Source organism: Nyctereutes procyonoides, unplaced genomic scaffold, assembly GCF_905146905.1.
Source record: "Nyctereutes procyonoides isolate TBG_1078 unplaced genomic scaffold, NYPRO_anot_genome, whole genome shotgun sequence".
Taxonomy (NCBI): domain Eukaryota; kingdom Metazoa; phylum Chordata; class Mammalia; order Carnivora; family Canidae; genus Nyctereutes; species Nyctereutes procyonoides.
This window is the reverse complement of record NW_026575135.1, coordinates 36,900,282-36,917,753: the sequence shown is the minus strand read 5'-3', so window position 1 is coordinate 36,917,753 and position 17,472 is coordinate 36,900,282. Positions and strand designations below refer to the sequence as shown.

The 17,472-nt window shown below is 35.0% G+C and overlaps 1 protein-coding gene across 4 annotated transcripts in view; it reads left to right on the top strand.

The window, feature by feature from the left end:
- CNTLN (centlein) overlaps window positions 1–17,472 on the top strand; it is a 323,526-nt gene that overhangs the window by 217,412 nt on the left and 88,642 nt on the right. For 3 of the 4 annotated variants that reach the window (XM_055302564.1, XM_055302563.1, XM_055302561.1), the window contains exons 15-16: window positions 1,869–2,404; window positions 16,258–16,438. In XM_055302564.1, coding sequence (XP_055158539.1) covers window positions 1,869–2,404; window positions 16,258–16,438 — 717 coding nt within the window. The remainder of the gene's footprint in view (window positions 1–1,868; window positions 2,405–16,257; window positions 16,439–17,472) is intronic. The other variant, XM_055302562.1, reaches the window with a different exon arrangement.

Here is a 17,472-nt window from a genome sequence, read left to right as displayed (position 1 = left end):
CAAGACCACACTGTTTCCTAATATTTTTGTATCAGCACTGTCAAAATCAGTTTTTAAAAAAGGGAAGTGTAATTGCTTATTTACGTAAAATAGATTTTAAAAAATACAGTCTATTTTACTTACTCCATCATGAAGTCTAACATGCTAAAATATTTTTGAAATACACTGTTGTTTGCAGTGATTAAAACCACTAAGAAACTGAAGAAACTGTAGAAAGGTGATATTCTCTATTCTATAGTATTTTTTACTAAATAGAGAATAAAATTTGACATAAAATGATTTTGAAAAAGTAAGCAGTTTTTAGCTAGAATTCATGTGTTCTTGAAAATGATGTTTAGAAAACAACTTACATCTTTCCCACCATAACTAAATTCAGTAAACTGGAAAGTAATAAGAATATTTGTAAGTTTCATCTTGTAGACTTCTGGAATATTTTAAGTTACTGGTTGTCAATACATCAAGTACATTTCTCCGTGGAAGAATTGTCTTAAAAGTAAAGTCAGTCCATATAGTGTTCCAATCATTTAGGTTTCTTGCTTTACCCCAGTCCTTTGTTCATTTTCCATATGTATCTATGGCTTGTAGAGTAGCCTGAGGGGCACAAAATCTTGAATTTGAATTCCATTTCAAAGCAGGAAATGTTTACCTCTCTGCATTATTTAAGTTTTCAGAGACTCAATTCCCTCCTCTGGAAAAATAATTATTGGCTATACTTACCTCACATGGTTTTGAGGTGATCTGAAGAGATCATGTTTATGAAACCATCTTATAAATGGTAAACTGTACTTTACAAACAATAGTGATTCTTTATTTTTCAAGATTTAAATTGAAATCAACTCTTCCTTGAAGTTTTCATACTCATGGCTTAGAATTAATTGCTCTGTCCTTTTTGCCCAGACTTATGATACTTAGATCCTATCCTTTATCAGATTTATTTATGCAAGTGTCTTTCTTTCAAATAGTTTTTGAAATTTCTTAAAGTCAGAAATTTTATGTTTTCATTTCTATGTCCTACAATGTGAACAATGTGTACTGAAATAAATGAGTGCAATCTTGGAATAACTATAAATTTAAGTTGTTGGGGATGCCTGAGTGGCTCAGTGGTTTGGCACCTGCCTTCGGCCCAGGGTGATCCTGGAGACCTGGGATCGAGTCCCAAGTTTGGCTCCCTGCATGGAGCCTGCTTCTGTCTCTCTGCCTGTCTCTCTGCCTGTGTCTTTGCCTCTCTCTCTGTATCTCTTATTAATAAATTTTTAAAAATCTTTAAAAAATAAATAAATAAATAAATAAATAAATAAATAAATAAATAAATAAATAAATTTAAGTTGTTAGACTTTTTTGGGTGTTTCTTGTATAAACTAAGGACCTCATGACTACTAAAATTATATTTTTCTAATTTAGAATAATGCAGCCTTGATAGATTATATTTTATATAGGTAATCATTTTTTCATATGATTGTTAGATATTGAAGAAAATTATTTTATTAATGAAGTTTATCTATATCTATTTTTAGACTTTTTGTATAAATTGCTTTTCTCTGAAAATAATTTTTTTCACAATAGTCTATATAGCCAAAGCATTTATCTCAGAAAACTCTGCAAAGTTTATTAGTATACTTAGTTCTGTATCACTTTGTGTAGAATTTTAACTTCTTTTACCATCTGTCCTTCATTCAACAGATGTATTATTGCATTTTATAATGTATTTATCTACACCGCCTTAGAATTATTTAGAAATTAAGTACTTTAGATTTATTTTGTCCTTGTGCTAAGTGTAATTTTACTTTCATAAATTAGAAATGATAAAAAATATACAGCAGATTATGGTTTTGGACTTTTAAGAGAATAAATTAAACTCTTCTGTTTAGGTCGTTGAATTGGAAAATCGGCTACAATCTTTTGAGAAAGGGTCAAGAAAATTAAAAGAAGGAAATAAAAAATTAATGAAAGAAAATGACTTCCTGAAATCACTCTTAAAACAGCAACAAGAAGATGCAGAGGACAGAGGAAAAGAGCTAGAACAGCTACAAAAGGGGAGTAAAGAAGTAGAAAAAGATAAAGCTGAACTTCAGGTAAAAATCAGTGAGCTGGAGAGAGAAGTCACTTCCCTAAGGAGACAAGTGGCAGAAGCTAATGGGCTGAGAAATGAAAATGAAGAGCTGATGAATTCAATAGAGAAATTGCAGCATTCAGCAGACAAAGCTAAATCTGAGATGGCCACCACGGAAGCAAGATCTGGACAATACGATTGTAAGACAACCACTACCAAGGTTAAATTTAAAGCTGCGAAGAAAAAGTGCTCTGTGGGTCGTTACCACACTGTTCTCAATCACTCCATCAAGGTTATGAGCAATGTGTTTGAGAACCTCAGCAAGGACGGCTGGGAGGATGTGAGTGAAAGCAGGTAAGGCTCTCATTAACTTAGCTCTGTGGTGGGGACACTGTGCATATGTAAAGCACCAGCAAATGGAGATTGAATTTCAACTACTGTCGATTTGGTATTCAGAAAAAATACTGTCAGATCCTTTGAAATATCTTGGGAGGTCTTGTTCTGAGCTTATTGACTGAAATTTGCATGCAAAATTAGCCACAACTGCATGAGTATTTGAATAGGTGCCAGGAAACCCAAAAGAAGGCAATGCTTGATTTCTTCCAGTGATGCTATTTTCATGCAGTCATGAGGCTTGAAATTGACAGTTTGGCAGGTTGATTTAATTTGCTGGCCCTTTGCATATTCACCACTGACAGCTAAGGATTCCCAGGCAAGCCTACTAAGTCGGTTTAGTTATCTTGTGACATGCCAACCTGGGAGGAGAAACATTTTTCCCCCTTAATTTAGTTAGATAAATTTTGAATGACCCATTTCAGCTTGTTACCAGATGTCTACAAGCTGTTTAACATCCTTTAAATTAAGAACCATCTTCACTAATTATTTCATGTATGTATTATGCAAAGTCATTGTACTAACTTTAATTGAATGGTAGTTAAAAATTAGTTCTTTAAAGTTAAAGCCCTATAAATTCCTAGTCTTAAGTTGTATAACACTTAGCGAATAGCAACAGGAGTATACTAAAAATCTGTAATATATCTTTTCCTCACTCCTGGCTATACATTACTATACGTACTTGAAGCACATCAATAAAACCACAAAGGCAAATGGATAGTAGAACACTTCTTTCTATACCTAGATAATAGGGAAGTTCAATGTTGCCAGAATTGCTAACAGACAAATTGAACAATTTTCCATAATTCTGTCTTGTTTTGTAATAGCATGTATTTTATTTTTCTAAGCTGTCTTTTTTAATCCCCAGAAGAGATCTGTTTTAGGTTTGGATGTCCGTAGATAGTGTAGGGGTGAAAGAGTTTTCCCTTCTTCCTTTCTAGGTTCTTGGACTGGTCTAAAAATGAAATTGATACAATACAGATTAACAGGAAGAAAACAAATAAAAGTTTACAAACATGCATGCCTTCTGTATACATGGGAGAGACCCAAGGAAACTGAATAACTCCCCCACATGGCCAAAACCACCACCTTAAATATGATCTTCAGTGAAAGACAAAAGAAGATGGGGTCAGAGTCATTATGGGAGGTTATCAGGAAAAAGTACAGTAAAAAAAGGGGGAATCAGATTGTTATATAGATTTAAGTTATTGTCTTCTTTACAAGAATCTTTAGAGGTGTAGGGTCATCCATTTCTTCCTGGTACAAGGAGAGCATCACACTTGCAAATGGAGATTTTTCTTAAACACGTAAATGTCTCTTACAAAAGGGTAACTTCTACTTGTCCTATATTTACAGTTGCCAGTTTGCAGCAATTCTTTTCTTTTTTTTTTTTTTTATTTATTTATGATAGTCACACACAGAGAGAGAGAGAGAGAGAGGCAGAGACATAGGCAGAGGGAGAAGCAGGCTCCATGCACTGGGAGCCCGATGTGGGATTCGATCCCGGGTCTCCAGGATCGCGCCCTGGGCCAAAGGCAGGTGCTAAACCGCTGCGCCACCCAGGGATCCCCAGTTTGCAGCAATTCTTATGTCAAAGAGACATATATTGGGGTGGCAAATTCTGCTCCCCTGTGATCCCACCTTTGAAACTTCCCCAAGAAATATCACAGTCCAGAAGCCAAGCTGATAGATTGTTCCATATCTCAAAGATCCAGCCTCTGTCCTGAGAATATGTCATCTTAAACAGTTGTGTTTTATTTCAGGAGGTGGGTCCTGCAGGTGGGCTCCCAAAATCAGACCTATTTTGTGTGAGACATCAAGCATTTAAAAAGACATTCTTATAGAAGCAAAATAAAAACAAAGGTTAATGATTGGAGCAGATTATAAACCCAATCAGAGTCTTGAGGGCAGCCAGTAGAAGGAAGACATTCATAAGATAGGAGTTGAAGCACTTGAATGTGTCTGATGATGTTGTTGGTTGTTTAGGTAAATTTCTGAGTGGCCCATACAGCAACAGACATGAAGACCATCTAAACCTGAGCTGTTGTGGTGGTTTCTCTGATGTTTATAGCAAGTGACCTAGCTTCAGTTTGCAGGGCTTCTGGAGAAAAGGCAGCTTGAGTTCTCAGTGATTCCAAGTCAAAAGTAGAAAGACTTGGAATTTGTTTGGAGAGTCATAGCCAGATATTTGAGGAAACCAGAAGAATTCATGGTTCAATCCAGATTATAGACAAACAACAAATCCTCAAGGCAATTAATCAGAATTAGAATCTAATATCCATAAAGTATGTTATTGAAACATAATTATTCTCTTTGAAATCACCCTAATTTCCACTAAAGATAGCTAAATTAAGGCTAATTTGTTTGAGAAATAAGCTTCATTTCAATAAACTTGGTCTGATTATTTATGTAAGTCCAACAAAGAATAGTGGTTTACTATATTTTAAATCTGCTTTACTGGAATTTTTCATAAAGAGTTTCAGACAGAACTTTTCAAAGCTTCTCAAGGCCAAAATGCCAATCCAAGGTTGCCACTAGCAATAATTATACATTTGGGTAAATTTCTCTCTTCTTGAGGTTCCCAAAATGTCCTGAGGTTTATTCACCTGCTAAGAAGTGACCTTCCTTACGGGGTAAGGCTGCTGGGAACCCTGTAAGCAGGGTACTAGGCTCTTTTCCCAAAAAGTTTTATTGGCTCCATAAAGTCATCTTAGTTCCTAAAAAGCTGTCTGTCTGGTCATATCTGAGTCTGCATGCTTCTCTCAAACATTCCAGTCAAAACCTTGGTAATATACCCAACGTTTCCAATTCTGTCATGTTAAAGAGAACAGATTCATGTAGAATTTATGCAAAAAAAAAAAAAAAAGATTTCTTGAAAATATAAGAATACCTACTAAGAATTCCCAAATTCTGTAGTGATCACCTAGGGCAAAAATGATAAATGTTTCCCTTTGTTTGCAAAGATTCATTTTACCAAATTGTTGTAAGTCACTGTTAGCTTAAGAGGAAAAAAGTTTTCTCAGATCTAGAAAAACAAAATAGTAAAAAAAAAAATTAGTGATAAAATAAAGTCACAAAAATTATAATCATTCTTATTAGTTCACTGAGTCCCATGTGACTAATTTTTGTTCTGCTTGAATCCAGTTTTTCTGTTAATTCTGGAAACTCTTAACAATTCAGTTAAAGTTATCAGAAACCCATATTTTGGAATATTTTCCATGAGTCTCCTTGGAGATCAAGCATATCCCAAACATTTTTGCAAAAGTTTTAGAATAGGGGCTCCTGAGTGGCTCAGTTGGTTATGCGTCCAACTCCTAATTTTAGCTTTGGTCATGATCTCAGGGTTATAACATCAGGCTCCTCGCTGGGCATGGAGCTTCCTCAAGATTCTCTCTCTTTTTCTTTTTTTTAATAATAAATTTATTTTTTATTGGTGTTCAATTTGCCAACATACAGAATAACACCCAGTGCTCATCCCGTCAAGGGCCCCCCTCAGTGCCCGTCACACATTCTCTTTCTCAATCTCTCTCTCTCTTTCTCTCTTTACCCCTCCCCTCTCCACAGGCTTGTGGTCTCTCTCCCTTAAAAAAAATTATTAAAACAATTTTATAAGTAAAACAATAACTATAAATGACAAAGAGTTAAAAATGGCCGTGGTTAAAGATCTGGTGAGAGTTTATTACAATGGAATTGAGAAGGAAAAAAAAAGATAAGGAAATCTGGTTATTTCTGTGATATATGTTCTTCAGAATAATAACTAGAAGTATAAGTGATAACATTATTCCAGGACAAATCAGATTTTAAGGAATTTCATGCAACTTCCAGAATATTAAAATTAATGCACATATCTGCAAAAATATTATCAAGTAGGTTTAGCATCATTTTTTAAGACATTTCTCATGACTCAAAATACTAAATCAGCCTAATTAGGTTAAAAACTCTTTTGAGAAACTCTGCAATATCTCAAAATTTCTTCCAAGTCAAAAGACTTCATTTAGAATTTGACTTGGGGAGGTTTATCAAAAATATCAAAAGGTATTGGACACTTGACTAAATGGGATCATAGTTCATTCACTATGATATAATACTTAGTTTTCTATTTAATCAGTCTTTAACAAAGACTTCACAGGCAAATATAGAAGTTTATACAGTTGCCAGTAAAACTTAGCTGTTTTTATATCAAAAGGACTAGGTTTACTTAAGTAATCAAAAACCTGATTATAAAAATAATGAAGCAGGGGAATTGTTTTGATAAAAACAAAATCTTTGCTTTCAATGTAAATTAGTTTAAAAAGTAAAGAAGAATCTCTTCAAGTCTCTTATCAAGAATACACCAATAGTCAAGAAAACGTCCTTTTACCAAAGACAAAATCAAACTGTAAAATTGTAGCAGCTTACTTTTGATGTTAAAATTCACTTAGTTAAATTAATTCCAATCTTAGCCAGTTCTGACCATGTATTAGGTTCCTTTTTAAAGATTCCTTTTCATAAACTTTCTACAAGTTTCAGATTTTGTCCTGTTCTTCTTTTTTTTTTTTTTTTTTTTTTTTTGTGGTCCTGTTTTTCCTCCATTTTTAAATAACCAGTTTTGCTTTGGGACATATTTACTTTCTTTTCCTTCAACAAAATGCATTTCTATTCTGCATACCTTTTTTTAGCTGAAAACACACATCCTACTTTCCTTGCATTTAGAGATGTTTTTCTTATTATTCCTAGTAGTTTTAGTTACGTTTATTAATTAGAATTCTTAACCCTTAGAAACATTAATTTCTAGTAAAAACTAAGCAGTTGTGAACTATGTTTTATATTAGTATTCTGTAGTTTGTCAGATTTATGAATATATTCCATAATTTTAAGAAACATATGCCCCACCTTTAAAAATAGTGCAATCTTTCATATGGTACATGTTTACTAACAGATCCAAATAGTTCTTTAATTCCTGTGTAACATGTAGCTGAAAGTAGATAAACCTATGTTTAGTAATTATTTTATCTTCCTTGGGAATGATATAGGTATTCAGTGAATTTCACATCATTGAATTTAACTTAGCAAAATTTTAAAATTTCAACTTACCAAAGGTACTTGGGAAATTATTTTTAAGTACGCATACTGCAAAATATAATTTCCATTAAAAAGTTTACCTTAAAGCTGTTACCCCACTAACATCTGTCTAAATCACTCACTTCCAATAATTATGTTTAGATCACCTATGAAAACTTCATGAGACATTAGGCACAGCCAGATATCATCCCAAGTTATTTTTCTTGCTGACAAATTTTGTAAGAGATATAACAAGAAGTTATTTGACTAGTATGCCTAGGCAGAATAAGTTGTATGTCTGCATTATATTGAACATTGATAACTCTAATATATTACAGTTTTAATTAAACCAATGAACTTAAACTAGCTTTTTTTTTCTTTTTAAGATTTTATTTATTTATTCATGAGAGACAGAGAGAGCGAAGCAAGCTCCATGCAGGGAGCTCAATGTGGGACTCTATCCCGGGACTCCAGGATCACGCCCTGGGCCGAAGGCAGGCGCTAAACTGCCGAGCCATCCAGGGATCCCCACACTAGCTTTTATTTACCAAAGATTATCTCAGATCATGTGAACTTGAAAAACATTTGTGTCCATTTTTGCGAACTCAATTTATCTAAATGTTTAATTTTGTCAATTTTTTAATTTTTTTTTATTTTATAAATTTATTTTTATTGGTGTTCAATTTGCCAACATATAGAATAACACCCAATGCTCATCCCGTCAAGTGCCCACCTCAGTGCCTGTCACCCAGTCACCCCCACCACCCGCCCACCTCCCCTTCCACCATCCCTAGTCGTTTCCCAGAGTTAGGAGTTTTTCATCTTCTGTCTCCCTTTCTGATATTTCCCACTTATTTTTCCTCCTTTCCCCTTTATTCCCTTTCACTATGTTTTATATTCTCCAAATGAATGAGACCATATAATGTTTTTCCTTCTCCGATTGACTTATTTCACTCAGCATAATACCCTCCCGTTCCATCCACATTGAAGCAAATGGTGGGTATTTGTCGTTTCTAATGGCTGAGTAATATTCCATTGTATACATAAACCACATCTTCTTTATCCATTCATCTTTCGATGGACATCGAGGCTCCTTCCACAGTTTGACTATTGTGGACATTGCTGCTATAAACATCGGGGTGCAGGTGTCCCGGCGTTTCACTGCATCTGTATCTTTGGGGTAAATCCCCAACAGTGCAATTGCTGGGTCGTAGGGCAGGTCTATTTTTAACACTTTGAGGAACCTCCACACAGTTTTCCAGAGTGGCTGCACCAGTTCACATTCCCACCAACAGTGCAAGAGGGTTCCCCTTTCTCCACATCCTCTCCACATTTGTGGTTTCCTGCCTTGTTAATTTTCCCCATTCTCACTGGTGAGGTGGTATCTCATTATGGTTTTGATTTGTATTTCCCTGATGGCAAGTGATGCAGAGCATTTTCTCATGTGCGTGTTGGCCATGTCTATGACTTCCTCTGTGAGATTTCTCTTCATGTCTTTTGCCCATTTCATGATTGGATTGTTTGTTTCTTTGCTGTTGAGTTTAGTAAGTTCTTTATAGATCATGGAAACTAGCCCTTTATCTGATACGTCATTTGCAAATATCTTGTCCCATTCTGTAGGTTGTCTTTTAGTTTTGTTGACTGTATCCTTTGCTGTGCAAAAGCTTCTTATCTTGATGAAGTCCCAATAGTTCTTTTTTGCTTTTGTTTCTTTTGCCTTTGTGGATGTATCTTGCAAGAAGTTACTGTGGCCGAATTCAAAAAGGGTGTTGCCTGTGTTCTCCTCTAGGAGTTTGATGGAATCTTGTCTCACATTTAGATCTTTCATCTATTTTGAGTTTATCTTTGTGTATGGTGCAAGAGAATGGTCTAGTTTCATTCTTCTGCATGTGGATGTCCAATTTTCCCAGCACCATTTATTGAAGAGACTGTCTTTCTTCCAGTGAATAGTCTTTCCTCCTTTGTCGAATATTAGTTGACCATAAAGTTGAGGGTCCACTTCTGGATTCTCTATTCTGTTCCATTGATCTATGTGTCTGTTTTTGTGCCAGTACCACACTATCTTGATGACCACAGCTTTGTAGTACAACCTGAAATCTGGCATTGTGATGCCCCCAGTTATGGTCTTCTTTTTTAAAATTCCCCTGGCTATTCGGGGTCTTTTCTGATGCCACACAAATCTTAAAATAATTTGTTCTAACTCTCTGAAGAAAGTCCATGGTATTTTGATAGGGATTGCATTAAACGTGTAAATTGCCCTGGGTAACATTGACATTTTCACAATATTAATTCTGCCAATCCATGAGCATGGAATATTTTTCCATCTCTTTGTGTCTTCCTCAATTTCTTTCAGAAGTGTTCTATCATTTTTAGGGTATAGATCCTTTACCTCTTTGGTTAGGTTTATTCCTAGGTATCTTATGCTTTTGGGTGCAATTGTAAATGGGATGGACTCCATTTCTCTTTCTTCAGTCTCATTGTTAATGTATGGAAATGCCAGTGACTTCTGGGCATTGATTTTGTATCCTGCCACGTTGCCAAATTACTGTATGAGTTCTAGCAATCTTGGGGTGGAGGCTTTTGGGTTTTCTATTAATTTTGTCAATTAAATAGAGCTCTTTTACTCAATAATTTTGGTAATATCAAATGGAGGCAGATAATTGTCACATATCTACAACATACATATGCAGAAATACAGAGACCTTAAAATTTTAGCTGTTAGAAAGGTATGATAATGTAAAATTTACTAGTAAAAGAACAGTAGGAAAGAATTAAGTTTATCTGTTCAGATGGCTTTTGTTTGTTTTTACTAATATTTGTGGAGAAGACAGGATTTTTCAGTTGCCTAAATTTCAAATGAGCTTTCCCTCTTTTGTTCTCCTTCTGATTAGAATTACCTTCTTGAAGTTTGTAGAACTTTTATGTCTCAGAGTCACAGGGAAGGAATGCAAGTTCCTCTAAAAAGAACTTTGGTTTCCTAAGGCTAATATTTACAAGCCTTTGAAATAAATGGAAGAGGTTTGGGGAATAGTAAAAAGAATTGGTGGACTTTGAATGGTTTCTGAAGCCACCTCTATGGTCCTGTAAAGATTAGATGAGTAAAACAAGGACAGCTGTTTCCAATTCCTTAAAGAATTGGGTTGTTTCTTAAATGTTATCAAGAAACTGTCACATCCATCCAAGTATGTTGAATGTTTTTCTTTCCTTTCTGGGTACCTTTAGCTTAGGGGAGAAACCCTTACAAGTTTTTTTTTTTTTTAATTGTTTTTCTATCAGGCACTGAATATCAGCTTTCTTCACAAATTTAGACTGGTAGCTTCTAATTTTCTGCCTTTTTAAACTATCCACTAATCTCAAGGGGTAATCCATTTATAAAACTTTTTGAGGATCCTTTCTTAGTTTAAGAAATTCTTTAGCTATGGCCTTTAGTTTATCCTTTGGCCAACAATTGAAAGAGAGATGAGGCACATTTCCCCTAATCTCAAGTGGTTATTTTTAAAAGGCAATAATCTTTTCATATTAGAAAGGCAGTTCAGACAGATTTAGTAAAACAAGAGCATTCAGGTAAAGAATGATAGAGAGGAGCAGTAGGAGTCATGTCAGCCTTAATGACTTTTGTTTTAGATACCTCTTGGATCATTAGTTTTTCATGTCCCCAATTTTCCAAATATCCACCCCCCGCTTTTTTCTTTTTTGATGAGAAAGCTCTCCCCAGGTTTGCATTTTAAAGAATGGTTCTTAGGTCCTACAGAAGATGAGGGCAGAAAACTTGTATCACAAGGGCATAAAAACTTATTCAAAATAAGGATTCTCCAAGATGGGGTTTTGGGGACATATTTCCCTATTATTAGAGCTCCAGGTAATTTAAATTTTAACTTTTTTTCTTAAGTGGAAGACACTTCTGTTTCCAGTGTCTCAATAAGCAGTTTGAGGTGAATAGGTGAGGTCTGAGGATTAGTAATAATGTGAGCTTTGAATTGCTTTTAGAACCACATTTTGGGTTTTGTGGAGATTTGCAGAGAGGTAGGGAGTTTTAAACAAGGGTCCCAGATATCCAAAAGGTCTTCTGAAAGGGCAGAGAGAGGGAGTTGGAGCTAGGTGGGTGTGGAAGAGGGTAGAATTTACATTAGATACAGATCCCAATTTTTTTAATGTAATTTCTATTATTTCGTATTGTCAAGGGAGTCCTTAGGGCTGTTATACTTCTTTGTGTCTACTTTTTTGTTTTTTTCCATAGATACCAATAATACAATTGTTTAGGATAAGAGCTTTCTAAAAAGAAAAAAATTCAAATACAGAAGTTTTTCCAATTCAAAGGATTCCTCCTCTGGGCATTGATGCATAGGATCTATAAATAGTGATTTAAAGACAATGGACATAAAGCCAAGCTCTGAAGACATAGAACGAGATGATAGACACACACAAAAAAATTATCATCTCTGAGAGGAAAGGAATCAATAGAAAGCAAGAGTACTCATAACAAATTTTTACCAAAGTTGCTATACCCAAGGACCTAGCTCCACAAATATTTTCTCTTGCTAATCTAAATTTAGATAAGGAGAAGGACTCTCACTATTCTTACTTCCATCAGACTCTACAGGCAGAGGTCCAGGAGACTGATGGGGTAAGAATTCTTACCTTGTGCCAGCTTGTATCTTAGGATCTGGGGTCTGTCAGCTGTAGCATCTCTGGAGTGAGCAGTGATGGTCTCTTTAAGGTCCCCAGAACTTTAGGGGCAGAAATGTTTTCCTTTCTTCCTTTCTAGGTTCTTTGGCTGGTCTAATAATGAAGTTGATAGAAGACAGATTAACAGGAAAAAAAAGTCTAATAACATGTACACCTCCTGTATATATGGGAGAGATCCAGGAAAATTGAGTATCCCCCAAAATGGCTAATTGCTTCCACCCTAAAGTCATGTTCAGATAAAGACAAAGGAAGATGTTGGGGGTGAGGAGTCAGTTGTAGGAGGTTATCAGGAAAAGCACAGTAAACAAGGGTAAGGTTGTTCTCCATTGATAACAGTTTCTAGGGAACGAGGTCATCCATCTCTTCCTGGTATAGTGAGGAAGGCATCCTTACAGATGGGAGATTTCTTAACCATAGACATAGAACTGAAATATATCTTAAAATGTCATTCTCAAGCCTATTTGCCTCTATTATAATTACCTTGATTTTATAAAAATTTCCAAGCTTAGACTTTGGGGGATCTGAGGGATCTCCCGATTGGTTGGGGGCCACCAAATGTGGGGTGACTTGATTAGGTGGATGCCAGTGGTACTGGCAGTAAAGAATTCACCTGAGGCAGAACAAAAGGGATAGAAATTTATTGTGAAATTTATTGGATACACTGCAAGTGAGTTTTGGGCAGAACCACAGAGGAAAGACTGTCCGACAGGAGGCAATCGGTGGGAGACTGTAGTTAGAGGGAGAAGTTGAGAAGGTATGGAAACAAATGTAATTTTTTTTTTTTTTGGTACTGTGTCTGGGTGTAAGTAATCCATTGGTCAGCCATGGCTTACGGATGTGGTTTTTTAAAATTATTTATTTATTTATTTTTATTGAAGTTCAATTTGCCAACATATAGTAGAACACCTAATGCTCAGCCCATTAAGTGCCCTCCTCAATATGGGTGTTTTGAGGCAGGTCGCCCAATGGTCCTCATATTGAGTCACTGTGGGCCCTTCTACTTTACTCAACCTTCCAGGGTTCACATTGGGTGCCTAAAAGCAGCCTTTATACAGACCACACCCCAGAACAATTAAATCATAACTTCTATGGTGGAATACAATCTTCACTAGTTGTTGAAGCTCTCCAGCTGATTCCAATAGTAGACTAGTTTGGGAACCACTGTTTTAAATGGTCATTGGGTCAAGCCTGTCATCTTTCGGCAGGTAATAAAAATTTAAAAACAAATTTATGAAGGTTAGGAAGAAGGACCAAATGTGCATTCCCATTTATTTTTTACTTCTTCTAAGGTTTTCTTCCTCATTCTCAAAAGCTGTTAGAGAGAAAATCCTATTCAGCTGAAAACCCACTAAGCATTTATCTATGTCTTCAAGGAAATTCTAGTTTCAGCTACTAATTATATTTCAGCCGGTGATACTACCACACTCTTCATAATAGAAGTGGTGCAGTTTTCTCATGTGTGAGTATGTATATATGAATAAATACGTGAAAGCTAAGTAACACAGTCAGTTCTAATTTCATCATATTAGTGCATGTGCAGATGGTCACATATTTTGGGAGATGTATCACAGTATCTCTTGAAACATAAGATTGTGATTTAAGTTGCTTAGCAGTGAAACTTGATTTTACACTGTGTGGATTAAGTGTTATATTTCCTGCCTGACAGAATAGTCTCCGGAATCACTCAGCTGCAGAAAATTCTCAATTAGAAATCCCACAGTGGAGCTTCAGGACTTTAGAACATTCTATTTCTTTTAGCTTTTTGTAGTCTGAAATACAAGAAATTTATTTGAATACTGACAAAAATAGAATTTTGTCCTTTATATATATGTATGTAAAATACTACATTATATAACTATTGGCTTATTAATATTTATTTATATATTTATGAATACTTATTTCTCATAATTGAACAGCATTATAAAAACATGCTGTCAAATGACAAAAATAGTACAATTTAGTAACAAGTTTGAACTCCTTTATTCAAGGGAAAACAATCCAACGGTTGGGGGAGTACAGTGCCTAGCAAGCTGTGGCACACTCTTTCTAAAGATTTTGGGCAAGAGGGAGTTTTATAGAAGAAACAGTGCAGAAACAGGACATGGTTAGATAAGATGTCAGGGTTTTGTGGGTTTTTTTTTTTTTTTTTTTTTTTTTTGGTAAGGCCAGCATGTCCCATTCTCTAGGGTAAGGTAAGTTAGCTGATGTGATTGGTGTATATTAGGCTTCCTTGATGATGAGGTATTTACTATAAGTGCAGCTAACTTAATTCAGATTTCTGATGGTCAGGCCCCTGGCACAGCTGGCATTCTGCGGGTCCCGATATACAAATAATTTTTATCAATGCCCATTCAGTGATGGGTGATCATCGGGAAGATTTGTTAATACCTTGCAAAGACAAAATGATTTCAGCAAAGCATGCTTATCAAATTTGTGGATAACATGACATTGAAAAGGATATAAAATGCTTTACAAAATAGTATAAAAATCCCCAAAGATAGCAATAGACTGGGAAGATAGAGTTCCACAGAAGACTACAGGGACCATTACTTACCTGGAAAATGCCAATTGCAGAACAATACAATGGGAAAAATACAATACTTTGCAGTAGTATACATAAAAATATTGTAGGAGGTTTTAATTAAATTTCGTATGAGTCTACAGTACATTGTAATAGGACAATATACATGTTTAAAACCTTGCGTAATTTTAGTCTGCATCTACCAGCTGTTCTACTATGTAATTCACATAGTGTACTTGGAATATGAAACTGAATTCTGGGCACAATGCTTCATGGATATAAGGTGGAGCATATTCAAGAGTGACCAGGGTAAAGAAACATCTCAAAAAGACATAATAGGATTATCTGAATAAGCGAGGGATGTTTTTCTTGAGATGTTTCAAGCATCAAATAACCATATCCAAATAGTTAAGAGATCGTTCACGTGGAAAAGGGATTGGACTTATTTGTATGTTCTACTCAAACTCAACACTTTATTTTCCTTCTCATTCATAGTTTGTGTAAACTATAAATATAATATAGATTTTACATATTTTATTATCTGAACCCACCCCATTAGGTTGAAATCTACATAAGGGCAGGGATTTTTATCTCCTTTATTCACTTACTACTTCGTCTTTTGTGCCTAGAAAAGTGCCTGGCACCTAATGGATGCCTACCAGGCATTTTATTGAATGATGAATGGACATAAGAGATGGAACTGGGATCGTGGGTGAAAGCCTCAGAGATTCAGAGTTTGTCCCAAACTAAGGGAAACTATTCTGTTAGAAATGTTAAAGCTTTCTCCCCTAGCTCAGACAGTAATAAGTGCTCCAACCGTGGCGTTGTTGAAACATGTGCTTCCTGAGTTAACACTTAGTAGAAATACTACAGAAGTGATACTACTAGGCACTTGATACTAGATATTGTAATTTCCTCATGAGATTTTACAATTTTGGAAAACACTTTTTTTTTAACATTTAATTTCTTCTCATTTGGGTGACAAATATGACATTGAATTATTTTTCAGTAGGCATATTCTTTTTCTTTGAAAGATACACTTTTCAAATATGGTATATATGGTGTACATAAGGGAATTATAATAAAAAGGATGTTTGTGAAAAAAAATCAGGACTGTTACAATATAACATTTATCAGATGAAGATACAATGTCCAGAGACAGTAAGTAATTGAAAGAGCCATATAGCCAGAACTCAAGTCCCAGGCCAGTGCTTGCTTGCTGAGTCTGCTTATTCTACTGCAATAGTGGGGCTCCATTGAAGTGATATTCAAATTCAGTCACCAATATAGATGCCCCAGCAGGTTAATTAAAGAAGTACTACTTGTACTTTATTTATTCATCTTAATAAGTTAGAGACCCTATACAGAATCCACAGAAATAGCAGACTATATAACATATTTAGACTAATTTTCTTCTTAACATAGAGAACCAATAAATGCTCAAATTAAACTTCTAGCTTTATATACAATATGTGCTATATTAGTATTTGGTCTTGAATTTAAAAGTGGAATGTTTAACAACTCTTCTTACTGGATTTTATGTCCCCCCCCCCTTTTTTCCCAAAAGCAGTGATTCTGAAGCACAGACCTCTCAAAATTTAGGAACAATTATTGTAGAAACATCCCAGAAAATAAGTCCTATAGAAGATGGAAGAGATCAGAAAGAAAGTGACCAAACAGAAGATAGCCAAATGCAAGGAAAAGACATGGTACAAATATATTCAAATACAGATGGCAAGACCCCAAAGGTATATGACAGTGTTGCTTAATTATAATCTATATTTTTTATTTTATTTTATGCTTCATAACTTAAATTTCATTGCCAGTGATTTAATTTGAATCCTTAGAAAATGTTTTTCTTTGAAGTATACAGTGGAAATACTCAACTTTTTAATAATTTTTAAGTACCAATTTGTTAACACACTTTTGTATAGTTGAAAAGAAATAGATATTATTTTCCTAAATATAAATCTTAAGGTATTTATATCTTAGCCAAAAAAGTAGGTGATAAATCTTAAGGTATTTATATCTTAGCCAAAAAAAGTAGGTGATAAAAGCTTATTAGTTTTTAGGTATTAGTTTACCACATGAAGAAACCTGTTTTCATATTAGCCTTTGTGATGCTAAAGTTATTGTCTGACTAAATCTTTAAATTTCTAATTTCTAAAAGTATCTTATTTAGTTTTAAAGGTTTTATTTATTTATTCATGAAAGATACAGAGAGAGGCAGAGACATAGGCAGTGGGATAAGCAGGCTCCCTGTGGGGAGCCTGATGCAGGACTTGATTTATATCATGTTGTCATTACTAATATTCTATAGCAGTCTTGACTGATAATAGAGCAAGTCCTCCATCTTGTTCTTTGAGCCTCTTTGGTATTTTTGATACTTCGCTCTTCAAAATAAATTTAGAATCAGCTTCTCAAGTTCAATAAAAAATCATTTGGGATTTTGATAGGGACTGTAAGAATATAAAGTAGTAATAAAACAGTAAGAATACACTGAAGGATAGAGAAAAGACAAACCACCTAGGAATCACAAGACTCAAGGAACAATATGATGGGCGAGTTTTCTGGGTTTTCATTTTGCTTCACATATTTGGCCTGGAAGCTGAAGAAATCTGCCACCTGGAAATACCAATAGGTCAAATGATGAAAGGCCCCAATAAAACCCTGCTATCTCTAGTTAAAGGACCAAGACAGGGACAGCCCAGCAAAATAGAAAATTTTTACACAATAATCATCCTACTCTACTCAAACACCATGGAAAAAATTGTAAACCTAC